Source organism: Dermacentor andersoni, chromosome 8, assembly GCF_023375885.2.
Source record: "Dermacentor andersoni chromosome 8, qqDerAnde1_hic_scaffold, whole genome shotgun sequence".
NCBI lineage: Eukaryota > Metazoa > Arthropoda > Arachnida > Ixodida > Ixodidae > Dermacentor > Dermacentor andersoni.
In genome coordinates this window covers 114,781,003-114,794,729 of record NC_092821.1, presented here as the reverse complement: position 1 = coordinate 114,794,729, position 13,727 = coordinate 114,781,003, and the positions used below count along the sequence as shown (strand labels likewise).

General features: G+C 44.8%; 1 protein-coding gene across 1 annotated transcript in view; it reads right to left on the bottom strand.

Annotated features, from left to right (window-relative positions):
• The window catches only part of LOC126529197 (BAI1-associated protein 3-like), a 515,162-nt gene that overhangs the window by 195,848 nt on the left and 305,587 nt on the right, over positions 1-13,727 (bottom strand). The window contains exon 3 of the mRNA XM_072289849.1: positions 12,123-12,210. Coding sequence (XP_072145950.1) covers positions 12,123-12,210 — 88 coding nt within the window. The remainder of the gene's footprint in view (positions 1-12,122; positions 12,211-13,727) is intronic.

Here is a 13,727-nt window from a genome sequence, read left to right as displayed (position 1 = left end):
AACTGCGTGAGTGACTGAGTGAGCGAATTCTCTGAACGGCTGACGTGTTTCGGCCAAGTTTTCCTCCCGTAATGGAAACTCTACAGACGTCAGTAAATCAATCAATCAAAAAACATTTTAATAATCTGAATTATTTAAAAAAAAAAGATATACTGGCACGAAACCAGGAATCTTCTCAGAGTTGTGCAAAAGGATCATGAAGGAAGAAAACATTACTAAGATATCGCAAGCGAACACACAAAGCAGGTGCCTGAACGAAAGCGTAATTGAAAACAGAAGCATGTGGCTTAAAAAATAATGAAGTTCTAGCTTTAGTCCAGAAAGTACCGGAAACGACCGTTGCAAACAAGGTCTGTCAGCTTATTACATGCCCAAGTGCAGCAGCAAACACACCTGAATACAATAACTCTGTCGACGAAGTCAAAGCATCGATCAATGTATTTATCAATAGCCATCATCATGACCTAGATCAGCCGTTTTCATTCAAAGAATTAAATAACGCACTCGCATCGTGCCATCAGAGGGGTCACATATGCTGCACCGAAAAACCTGAATCCTGTGGCCACAAAGACTTTGCTAAAATTACCGAACGATGCGTGGATATCGTAATTGTCTTCCTTCTTCCTGGGAAAATTGCACGAGTGGTTCCGATACTAAAACCGGGTAAAAACTTCTTTATCGCTTGATTCTTCCCGCCCTGTCAGTTTGACGAGTTGCCTGTGTAAACTTATGGAAAAGATTATGTACGCTAGGCTTCAGTTGTGGACAGAATGCACCAACGCACTACCCGAAAATATGGCGGGCTTCCGCAGGCTCCAGTGTATGATGGCTGCTATTTTAGGTCTTGTTACACGCGTAGATCGTGAGAAGAGCTGTGGAAGAATCACTATTGCAGTGTTTCTAGACAAAAAGCTTGCGTTTGACACAGCCAGCCACGCTCACGTACTACATGGCTTAATTCAGATGGACATAACTGGCCGAACACTGAGATGGATTGTGGATTTCTTAAGAGACAGGAAAATCGTAATTGAAACTGCTGATGGCCAAAGCACAGATAATAAAGTGAATCAAGGCGTTCCGCAGGGTCGCGTACTCAGTTCATTTCTATTTAACTGTGTTATGGCTGAATTACCCCATATGCTGCGTGCTACGTTGAATATATATATATATATATATATATATCCATCAGCAATTCTATAATCAATTTCAGTTGCCAGTATATACCGCAGGCTTTAGAACTCTGCCCGCGTGTTACGAATTCGTGCTTGAGAAAATTTTAAGCAAAGGCCGTACTGCAGTCACGCACATTTAACTTAGAACACTCATCAGCCTTAAGAGGAAGCTATAGCTCGGGCCCAACTCCGACGCGACCTATTCAAATACATGTAAAACCCAAAAACGCTTTTCCGAGATAACCCCTGGGCAGATTTTAATGAAATCTGTTGCATTCGAGAGAGAACGCTAAATTCTAGCGACTGTTGGAAGCGGAATTTCGATTTAGGGGCTGAATTTTGTTTAAAATATTCTTTTTATTTTGAAATTAAAAATATAGAGGCACGAAGTTTACAAATTCATACCTCTCCGACAAGAACACATATGGCGGTTCTGTAAACGGCGTCCATTAGATCATTCAAAGCGGAACACGCGATATGTCAATTTAGATATTACGTGAATTTGTTACGTTGTGTACAAGGGTTCTGCAAAAGCTGCATTTACACATTACTAGTTTTTTTGAGATTCATGTGTTACATATCAATTTTGTCCGCTTTACATGTACTACCAGGTGCAATTCACAGAATTGTGCTACCGCTTTCTATTGCTGAGTTACGGAGTTGTAAACTTGATAGTTTTGTTTTCAGAAAATTTGCAATTTTTGCCAATATTTAGTAAAAGAATTGACAACCTAAATCAAAAAATTTAAACCAGCAGTCACTATATATAAAATTGTCTTTTAAATCGAACAAAGCTCGTCAAATTTGGTGCCGTGGTTGCCGAGACAAACGAATTCTCCTTTTACACGTATTTACATAAGAGCACCCGAGCTAGAGCTTCCTCATAATGTTCTTCCATTTCCACTAAATTTTATCTCTGTGGGTCTCGTTGTCCTTCCAGTATACAGCTACAGTGGCAGCCTACACCGATTCTTAGAACGAACTTGTGACGTGCCAGGGCGTTTGCATACCTAATTCTCTGTATACACTGTAACCAACCCATACACGTGATCGCTAACCAGACGCCTCTAGTTCAGGAAAACATTAATCCAGGTGATTTGTTACGTTCACCCAGGACCCCGCAGTTGCATCACCTAAGACATCAAGACGGGCAGAAAACGATAATTGAGCAATTATTCGCAGAATTCATAACCAAGCCAAAACGTTACAGTTTCGTCACTGATTACACTTCTAATGCAGCCCTATTTAAAATAATTTTAGCTCAGTTTTACGCACAGTTATTTTTGTACACTACTGAAACATAGCGTATAACGCCCGTTTAACGCTTTCAAGCACCTGCTCTACAATTTCTTTAGAAAAACCTTAATTCAACGACGCACATATTATTTGACATAGCGCGCCTGCAGGCTATAATGTTTCCCACATTTTCTCTAACTTTTAATCTCGGTGGCACTTATAGGGCCTCCCAAGACAGCGGGCTAGATTCTGCTCCGATTGTCAAAAGGCACTCGAAACGTTTACAGCAAACGCTGTAACTAACCCTGAGACTATGATCTTTGTCACCCCACCAATCATACCTTCGCCCTTACTTTCCCCAATTATAAACAATGCGGGTGTTTAGATCAGCAAGGACGCCGGGAAGGCGTTCTACAGACCTCGTATATTGCACATACATTCACATATGAAGACGATTCAGTTCATTGTTTAGAAAACTCTTAATTAGGCTAGGAACGTTCCCCACACGTCGCCCATATTGAGCTCCCCCTGCCCCCCCCCCCCTTATTTTTTTGTTTAAAACGAATGTGAACTTGGTCAAAAGGGTGCTTAACAGGGCTAGTTGTTTCATCCTTCGAGGATTGCGGCCGCAGAACTAAGGGACTTGGTGTCACGTGCAGTTTTTCCCTAGACATGGGGAAAGAGGGTTTAACGGCCGGGTGATGCTCTCGAGCACTCGTTCAAGCAATGTTTTCACGAGAACTGCAATTTATCCCCCCCCCCCCCCCACACACACTAAACTTCGCGTTCCTTTAGGCCACATCGTTCCTTCCATTTTTAATGAGCTTAGCTGTAGCTGTAGATGAGACGTAGCTGTTACAGTTCTCACAATAAAGTGGGCTATGCACTGTACGCCATTCGTAAAGCGCGCTCGAAGTTCTCCGGACCACTTCCGTACGCAGTGTACTGCTAAGGCCGTAATCAACCCGCAAGATATTACCTACTACGCCCCTTATTTTCACTAACTGCAAACAAGGTGGCTCGTTTAGCACACAGAGTACACCGACAGAACTTGCTACGACCATACTACGCCCCTTATTTTCACTAACTGTAAACAAGGTGGCTCGTTTAGCACACAGATTACACCGACACAACTTGCTACGACCATACTACGCCCCTTATTTTCACTAACTGTAAAAAAGGTGGCTCGTTTAGCACACAGAGTACACCGACAGAACTTGCTACGACCATACTACGCCCCTTATTTTCACTAACTGTAAACAAGGTGGCTCGTTTAGCACACAGATTACACCGACACAACTTGCTACGACCATACTACGCCCCTTATTTTCACTAACTGTAAAAAAGGTGGCTCGTTTAGCACACGGAGTACACCAACAGAACTTGCTACGACCCTACTACGCCCCTTATTTTCACTAACTGTAAACAAGGTGGCTCGTTTAGCACACGGAGTACACCGACAGAACTTGCTACGACCATACTACGCCCCTTATTTTCACTAACTGTAAACAAGGTGGCTCGTTTAGCACACAGAGTACACCGACAGAACTTGCTACGACCATACTACGCCCCTTATTTTCGCTAACTGTAAACAAGGTGGCTCGTTTAGCACACGGAGTACACCGACAGAACTTGCTACGACCATACTACGCCCCTTATTTCCACTGACTGTAAACAAGGTGGCTCGTTTAGCACACGGAGTACACCGACAGAACTTGCTACGACCATACTACGCCCCTTATTTTCACTAACTGTAAACAAGGTGGCTCGTTTAGCACACAGAGTACACCGACAGAACTTGCTACGACCATACCACGCCCCTTATTTTCACTAACTGTAAACAAGGTGGCTCGTTTAGCACACAGAGTACACCGACAGAACTTGCTACGACCATACTACGCCCCTTATTTTCACTAACTGTAAACAAGGTGGCTCGTTTAGCAGACGGAGTACACCGACAGAACTTGCTACGACCATACTACGCCCCTTATTTTCACTAACTGTAAACAAGGTGGCTCGTTTAGCACACGGAGTACACCGACAGAACTTGCTACGACCATACTACGCCCCTTATTTTCACTAACTGTAAACAAGGTGGCTCGTTTAGCACACAGAGTACACCGACAGAACTTGCTACGACCATACCACGCCCCTTATTTTCACTAACTGTAAACAAGGTGGCTCGTTTAGCACACAGAGTACACCGACAGAACTTGCTACGACCATACTACGCCCCTTATTTTCACTAACTGTAAACAAGGTGGCTCGTTTAGCAGACGGAGTACACCGACAGAACTTGCTACGACCATACTACGCCCCTTATTTTCACTAACTGTAAACAAGGTGGCTCGTTTAGCAGACGGAGTACACCGACAGAACTTGCTACGACCATACTACGCCCCTTATTTTCACTAACTGTAAACAAGGTGGCTCGTTTAGCACACGGAGTACACCGACAGAACTTGCTACGACCATACTACGCCCCTTATTTTCACTAACTGTAAACAAGGTGGCTCGTTTAGCACACAGAGTACACCGACAGAACTTGCTACGACCATACCACGCCCCTTATTTTCACTAACTGTAAACAAGGTGGCTCGTTTAGCACACAGAGTACACCGACAGAACTTGCTACGACCATACTACGCCCCTTATTTTCACTAACTGTAAACAAGGTGGCTCGTTTAGCAGACGGAGTACACCGACAGAACTTGCTACGACCATACTACGCCCCTTATTTTCACTAACTGTAAACAAGGTGGCTCGTTTAGCACACGGAGTACACCGACAGAACTTGCTACGACCATACTACGCCCCTTATTTCCACTGACTGTAAACAAGGTGGCTCGTTTAGCGCACGGAGTACACCGACAGAACTTGCTACGACCATATTACGCCCCTTACTTTCACTAACTGTAAACAAGGTGGCTCGTTTAGCACACGGAGTACACCGACAGAACTTGCTACGACCATACTACGCCCCTTATTTTCACCAACTGTAAACAAGGTGGCTCGTTTAGCACCCAGAGTACACCGACAGAACTTGCTACGACCATACTACGCCCCTTATTTTCACTAACTGTAAACAAGGTGGCTCGTTTAGCACACAGAGTACACCGACAGTACTTGCTACGACCATACTACGCCCCTTATTTTCACTAACTGTAAACAAGGTGGCTCGTTTAGCACACGGAGTACACCGACAGAACTTGCTACGACCATACTACGCCCCTTATTTTCACTAACTGTAAACAAGGTGGCTCGTTTAGCACCCAGAGTACACCGACAGAACTTGCTACGACCATACTACGCCCCTTATTTTCACTAACTGTAAACAAGGTGGCTCGTTTAGCACCCAGAGTACACCGACAGAACTTGCTACGACCATACTACGCCCCTTATTTTCACTAACTGTAAACAAGGTGGCTCGTTTAGCACACAGAGTACACCGACAGAACTTGCTACGACCATACTACGCCCCTCATTTTCACTAACTGTAAACAAGGTGGCTCGTTTAGCACACGGAGTACACCGACAGAACTTGCTATGACCATACTACGCCCCTTATTTTCACTAACTGTAAACAAGGTGGCTGGTTTAGCACACAGAGTACCCCGACAGAACTTGTTACGACCATACTACGCCCCTAATTTTCACTTACTGTAAACAAGGTGGCTCGTTTAGCACACAGAGTACACCGACAGAACTTGCTACGACCATACTACGCCCCTAATTTTCACTTACTGTAAACAAGGTGGCTCGTTTAGCACACAGAGTACACCGACAGAACTTCCTACGACCATACTACGCCCCTAATTTTCACTTACTGTAAACAAGGTGGCTCGTTTAGCACACAGAGTACACCGACAGAACTTGCTACGACCATACTACGCCCCTAATTTTCACTTACTGTAAACAAGGTGGCTTGTTTAGCACACAGAGTACACCGACAGAACTTGCTACGACCATACTACGCCCCTAATTTTCACTTACTGTAAACAAGGTGGCTCGTTTAGCACACAGAGTACACCGACAGAACTTGCTACGACCATACTGCGCCCCTTATTTTCACTAACTGTAAACAAGGTGGCTCGTTTAGCACACGGAGTACACCGACAGAACTTGCTACGACCATACTACGCCCCTTATTTTCACTAACTGTAAACAAGGTGGCTCGTTTAGCGCACGGCGTACACCGACAGAACTTGCTACGACCATACTACGCCCCTTATTTTCACTAAATGTAAACAAGGTGGCTCGTTTAGCACACGGAGTACACCGACAGAACTTGCTACGACCATACTACGCCCCTTATTTTCACTAACTGTAAACAAGGTGGCTCGTTTAGCACACAGAGTACACCGACAGAACTTGCTACGACCATACTACGCAACTTAATTTCACTAACTGTAAACAAGGTGGCTCGTTTAGCACACGGAGTACACCGACAGAACTTGCTACGACCATACTACGCCCCTTATTTTCTCTAACTGTAAACAAGGTGGCTCGTTTAGCACACGGAATACACCGACAGAACTTGCTACGACCATACTACGCCCCTTATTTTCTCTAACTGTAAACAAGGTGGCTCGTTTAGCACACGGAGTACACCGACAGAACTTGCTGCGACCATACTACGCCCCTTATTTTCACTAACTGTGAACAAGGTGGCTCGTTTAGCACACTGAGTACACCGACAGAACTTGCTACGACCATACTACGCCCCTTATTTTCTCTAACTGTAAACAAGGTGGTTCGTTTAGCACACGGAGTACACCGACAGAACTTGCTACGACCATACTACGCCCCTTATTTTCTCTAACTGTGAACAAGGTGGCTCGTTTAGCACACTGAGTACACCGACAGAACTTGCTACGACCATACTACGCCCCTTATTTTCTCTAACTGTAAACAAGGTGGTTCGTTTAGCACACGGAGTACACCGACAGAACTTGCTACGACCATACTACGCCCCTTATTTTCTCTAACTGTAAACAAGGTGGCTCGTTTAGCACACGGAGTACACCGACAGAACTTGCTACGACCATACTACGCCCCTTATTTTCACTAACTGTAAACAAGGTGGCTCGTTTAGCACACGGAGTACACCGACAGAACTTGCTACGACCATACTACGCCCCTTATTTTCTCTAACTGTAAACAAGGTGGCTCGTTTAGCACACGGAGTACACCGACAGAACTTGCTACGACCATACTACGCCCCTTATTTTCACTAACTGTGAACAAGGTGGCTCGTTTAGCGCACGGCGTACACCGACAGAACTTGCTACGACCATACTACGCCCCTTATTTTCACTAACTGTGAACAAGGTGGCTCGTTTAGCACACGGAGTACAGAGACAGAACTTGCTACGACCATACTACGCCCCTTATTTTCACTAACTGTAAACAAGGTGGCTCGTTTAGCGCACGGCGTACACCGACAGAACTTGCTACGACCATAGTACGCCCCTTATTTTCACTAACTGTAAACAAGGTGGCTCGTTTAGCACGCAGAGTACACCGACAGAACTTGCTACGACCATACTACGCCCTTTATTTTCACTAACTGTAAACAAGGTGGCTCGTTTAGCACCCAGAGTACGCCGACAGAACTTGCTACGACCATACTACGCCCCTTATTTTCACTAACTGTAAACAAGGTGGCTCGTTTAGCACCCAGAGTACACCGACAGAACTTGCTACGACCATACTACGCCCCTTATTTTCACTAACTGTAAACAAGGTGGCTCGTTTAGCACCCAGAGTACACCGACAGAACTTGCTACGACCATACTACGCCCCTTATTTTCACTAACTGTAAACAAGGTGGCTCGTTTAGCACACGGAGTACACCGACAGAACTTGCTACGACCATACTACGCCCCTTATTTTCACTAACTGTAAACAAGGTGGCTCGTTTAGCACACGGAGTACACCGACAGAACTTGCTACGACCATACTACGCCCCTTATTTTCACTAACTGTAAACAAGGTGGCTCGTTTAGCACACGGAGTACACCGACAGAACTTGCTACGACCATACTGCGCCCCTTATTTTCACTAACTGTAAACAAGGTGGCTCGTTTAGCACACGGAGTACACCGACAGAACTTGCTACGACCATACTGCGCCCCTTATTTTCACTAACTGTAAACAAGGTGGCTGGTTTAGCACACAGAGTACCCCGACAGAACTTGCTACGACCATACTACGCCCCTTATTTTCACTAACTGTAAACAAGGTGGCTCGTTTAGCACCCAGAGTACACCGACATAACTTGCTACGACCATACTACGCCCCTTATTTTCACCAACTGTAAACAAGGTGGCTCGTTTAGCACACAGAGTACACCGACAGAACTTGCTACGACCATACTACGCCCCTTATTTTCACTAACTGTAAACAAGGTGGCTGGTTTAGCACACAGAGTACCCCGACAGAACTTGCTACGACCATACTACGCCCCTAATTTTCACTTGCTGTAAACAAGGTGGCTCGTTTAGCACACAGAGTACACCGACAGAACTTGCTACGACCATACTACGCCCCTATTTTCACTTACTGTAAACAAGGTGGCTCGTTTAGCACACAGAGTACACCGACAGAACTTCCTGCGACCATACTACGCCCCTAATTTTCGCTTACTGTAAACAAGGTGGCTCGTTTAGCACACAGAGTACACCGACAGAACTTGCTACGACCATACTACGCCCCTAATTTTCACTTACTGTAAACAATGTGGCTTGTTTAGCACACAGAGTACACCGACAGAACTTGCTACGACCATACTACGCCCCTAATTCTCACTTACTGTAAACAAGGTGGCTCGTTTAGCACACAGAGTACACCGACAGAACATGCTACGACCATACTACGCCCCTTATTTTCGCGAACTGTAAACAAGGTGGCTCGTTTAGCACACAGAGTACACCGACAGAACTTGCTACGACCATACTACGCCCCTTATTTTCGCTAACTGTAAACAAGGTGGCTCGTTTAGCACACAGAGTACACCGACAGAACTTGCTACGAACCTCGCATAACGCATCAAAATAAGAAGAAAACGAGGGCTTAGTAATTATTTCAAAAAAATTTCATATTCAAGCCAGAAACTTTAAGCTTCCACACATGTTCCCGCTAACGTGGCCCCTACTTCCACCTAATGTGAACATGCTGTCACGTACAGTTGTCGCCCCAGACTGGGAAGCATAGCGTTTAACGGCCGTATAACGCTTTCTAGAACTTGCTTACGGGGTTTTTCTCTATCTTTTTTGCTCAGACCCGCAATATGCTGACGCTTTTGACGCTTTGTCGACACACCACCCATTGGATGTGTGGGTGTTTCGATTCCCTCGACATGGTATCTTCGTGGCACGTCGACTTCTTTCAAGAGATCAGGCAAACTTTCGACGTATTTCACAAAATACGCTCGTAAAGCTCTGGCATTCTTGCATTATTATTTACCGCAAACGCTGTAGATAACCTACACAGTTGAAACTTTCTGTAATGGCCGTCCGTAACATGGCCCTGTTATCTGTAAGCACGAAAATTCTTCCATGAAACGGGCCTGCATGCTTATATTTAGTCTCATACTGACGTTATGCCGCGTGGCAACCCAAGTGAATAAAAAAGAACTACAGAATTGCTGCCTTCTTTGGCTATGCCGGGGCATCAGGAAGCATTGTAAGCGCTTCGTGTAACTCCTCTTAACAGGTAGAAAACATCCGTTTATCAATTTTCATTCAACCCCCTAACGTGCCTCCCCCCCCCCCCCCGCCCATTTCCTCTAAATGTAAGATTGATGAATGACGTAGTTCTTTCAGGACACCGTGAAAACACGCATAAAACGTTTCCGAGCACTTCTATATAGGCGCACAATACGCTGCTTCTCCGCTGGTTCGCTCTCCTCCTCGAATATGTGGCCGCCATCTGCGCTGTGGCGCGGAAAATTTGCACAAAGCCACAATCGACACTGCGGGGGTAACAGTAGTCATTGATAGCGCAGCATAAACTGCAATAGGCGACATCGGGCAGCGCAATGAATTCGCGACTGTTCCTCAACACGTAAGATGCCCTGAACACAAGCCCTACCCCTACCCCTGCCCCTACCCTACCCTACCCAACGACGCAGCGCCAGCGATGGTCTGTCTATAGACAGTGCGCGCCGGATCTGCGCACAGTTTACAGTTGAGTCGACCATTTGCATCAGTTTAGCGAACCAATGAGATCTCCCGTGGCGATCCACGTGACGAATACCCTAGGCAACAGAATGCGCGCCGCATAGAAATGTCGCAAGAGGCATCATTTGATGCCGTAGAATTTCAGCAACGGCGACCCTGGACCGGACCTGTGGTCGTTACCCGTTCGGAACGGTTCCTGCAAAAACGTTGCGCTTCGGATTCCGTTCCAAGAGCGCAGAAAAAATTACTTGTTCGGCTTGATTCTCTTTTTTTCTTTCGTTTTCTTTTTTTCATTTCTGGATCGGTTCGACACACTGCTTATCACGCTTCTCTGTTCGTCGGCGTGCGCGGAATGCGCAATGCCTCACTACGCAGCGCCCATACAGAGAAGCCTACTTTGTAATTTTCAAATAGAGCAATAATAGTTTATTGATTTTTTGTTGACTTTCCATTTAGTGCACTCATTTGATTTATTTGATTTATTATAACCTTAAGAGGTACAGGGGGGGACGCGAAGGCGTTAAATGAGGCAGGGGCTGTAAAAAGGCGGTATGACTTATACGAAAGCAAACACCAATTGCAGAAGAGAAATGCAATAGGAATGCATGAATTACACTTCGTTAATATGTAATCACTGAAATGAAAACATAGTCAAATGATCTAAAACTGAACACAAAGAATGGTTAGTTAGTAAGGCGATAGTAACACTCGTTTAAATCCGAAGAAGAAGGATTCGGGGCAAGGTGTTGTTAACAGCAGGTAATCTTGACGATGACCAGATGAGATACATCAATTACCTGTATCTCGTTTTGTAAGATCTATACACATACAAATATAGATCTAATTTCTTTTAAAATGTTTTTCTACGGAGCAGCAGACAGCGATGTATTTCTAATTTAGGTTTGTTAATCGCGTCTTTTTTGCTGAAGCAATCAATAATTACTACCACGAACTCATAAACTTAGTTGTAGAGTTACTGATTGTATTTTGGAAGTGGTGCTACAGAACTAGTTAGCAGTATTAAGAGCAATTAGTATCAAGCGTGATAGTGGTGGCAGTAGTAGTAATAGTGTTATATTATTATTAGTAGTAGTAATAGTAGTAGTGGTAGTAGTAGTAGTAGTAGTAGTAGTAGTAGTAGTAGTAGTAGTAGTAGTAGTAGTAGTCGTAGCAGTAGCAGTAGTAGTAGAAGTAGTAGTAGTAGTTGTAGTAGTACTAGTAGCATTAGAAGTAAGTAACAGTGAGTAAGTATAAATAAGGACAGCAGTTAGTCTTTAAGAAAGGAACGATTTCTTGATCGCAAATATTCATTTATAAGAAATGTACAAAATTATTGAATCACTCCTTCTATACATCAACAAAATTAGCTTTACCGCGACTGTTGCTTATGGGCGGTCGTCTCCATCCATTCCAGTGTCGTAAAGTGTGCGGACCGCATCAAATTTTCAACACGAAGCGTTCGCCACGACGTCCTAAGTACTTGTGATACCCACTATATCGCACGGTAAATCAGAGCAATGCCACAACTGACCTCTCGTGATGCCTGCAGGCGCCGATTCTCCTGCTTCCACGAGAGGGCGGTGAAGTCTTCGAAGAAGCCGCCGTCCGAATCTTGGACCCTGTGCAAGCGACAGAGAAAGAGATTCTTTAGTGGACGATTGAATTGCTTGCCTCATCGTACGCCTCGTATGCTACTCCCTGGGACAAACGTGACATATAGAATCACTCAAGAGAGAGATAGGCTAACGGGAAGACGGAGTCTCGAAGCGATCGACAGTGGTCGAACAACAGACGACTCAAGCTGCAGCCAAAGTTTTGAGGAAGGTATTTTCTTTTTTTTTTTTTGTCAGGGCGTTATGACGACCTGTGCCCTCCGCTCCACAACAACGTTAGACCTCCTGCATTAGAGTTCACTGACGGTTACGAAAATACCCAAAGCGTGGCCACACGCCTCGCGAAGCCAGAAAGGGATAGGTCTATTACTGCATTTCTTGAAATCGACCAACTTTAGTGAGCAACTGTAGTTTCGATGCGTATCTCCAGATGAAGTGACACTCCAAGTCATTTCTCTCGTTTCTTTCTTTCTTCTCGCCTATTAAACACCCTTTCCACTGCGTCGAGCAGCAAACCGGACGAGCGTCTGGTTGACCTCCCTGCCTTCACATCACTTTGGTTCTCTCCTTCTTCCTGCTCGATGAAGCCATAGCACCAACTTGTTCGACCTTGATCGACCTTGTTCGACCTTGTTCGAGCTTGTTCGAAGTTGTTCAACCACAGTTGACGAAAGCACTAGGTCATTCACAGTAACCGCACACAGAACGTAGGCAACACACAGTAGCAGGTTGACTGGAGCGCCTGGTTCAGGACAGTGTCCTGCAGCAAAACTAAAGGCGCCATCAATGGAGACAATTAGCAGCGCTCCCTCAAGGTGAGAACGTGTGGAACACTTCAGAGGAGCTGCCACGTAAATTTAAAACAGATCTGAGCGTATATCTCTGAGCCGTGAAATGGGCGCGGACGTGAAAAACGTCTTACAACTTATTTCAAATGACACAGCCAATATCAAAGATTTAGCGTTCTTTCATGTCCCCGGTACTAGGCCACATTATAGCCGCTTCGTAGTAGCTACTCTGCAATGAATATCTCACTCCTTAGTGCGCACTGATGACGTGCGTTTACAAAGATGCCGGAGGAATGGGAAGGGGTGGTGGAATGTTGATGGAAGAACAAAGAAAACTGGCATGGATCAGGATATGACCATTTAGTACAGTAACAATATAACAGTGGTTAAAAATATTTTACACCAACACAAATCTATAAAATTTGTGGCAAGTTTATATTATCCAACCTCTGTCGCAACCAACGTCGTAACCCCCACGCATAACCCCCCCATGCGTAACTTTCTCGCTTACGATTTTGAGTATGTTTAGCTTTGTGAAAGCAGGTGTTTCGTTGCTCTAATTCCTTGGGACTAATTTTCTTGACGTAGGAAAAAAAAATTTTTTTTGCTTATTGTTTTTGTAGACTTTCAATTATTTGTGTTTAAAAGGTCCCGTTACTGTTCTGAAGCGCATCTACGACCGCGGTGGGATTATGAAGGAAAATCATAACACTGTTTTCATTTCCTAAACTCTTT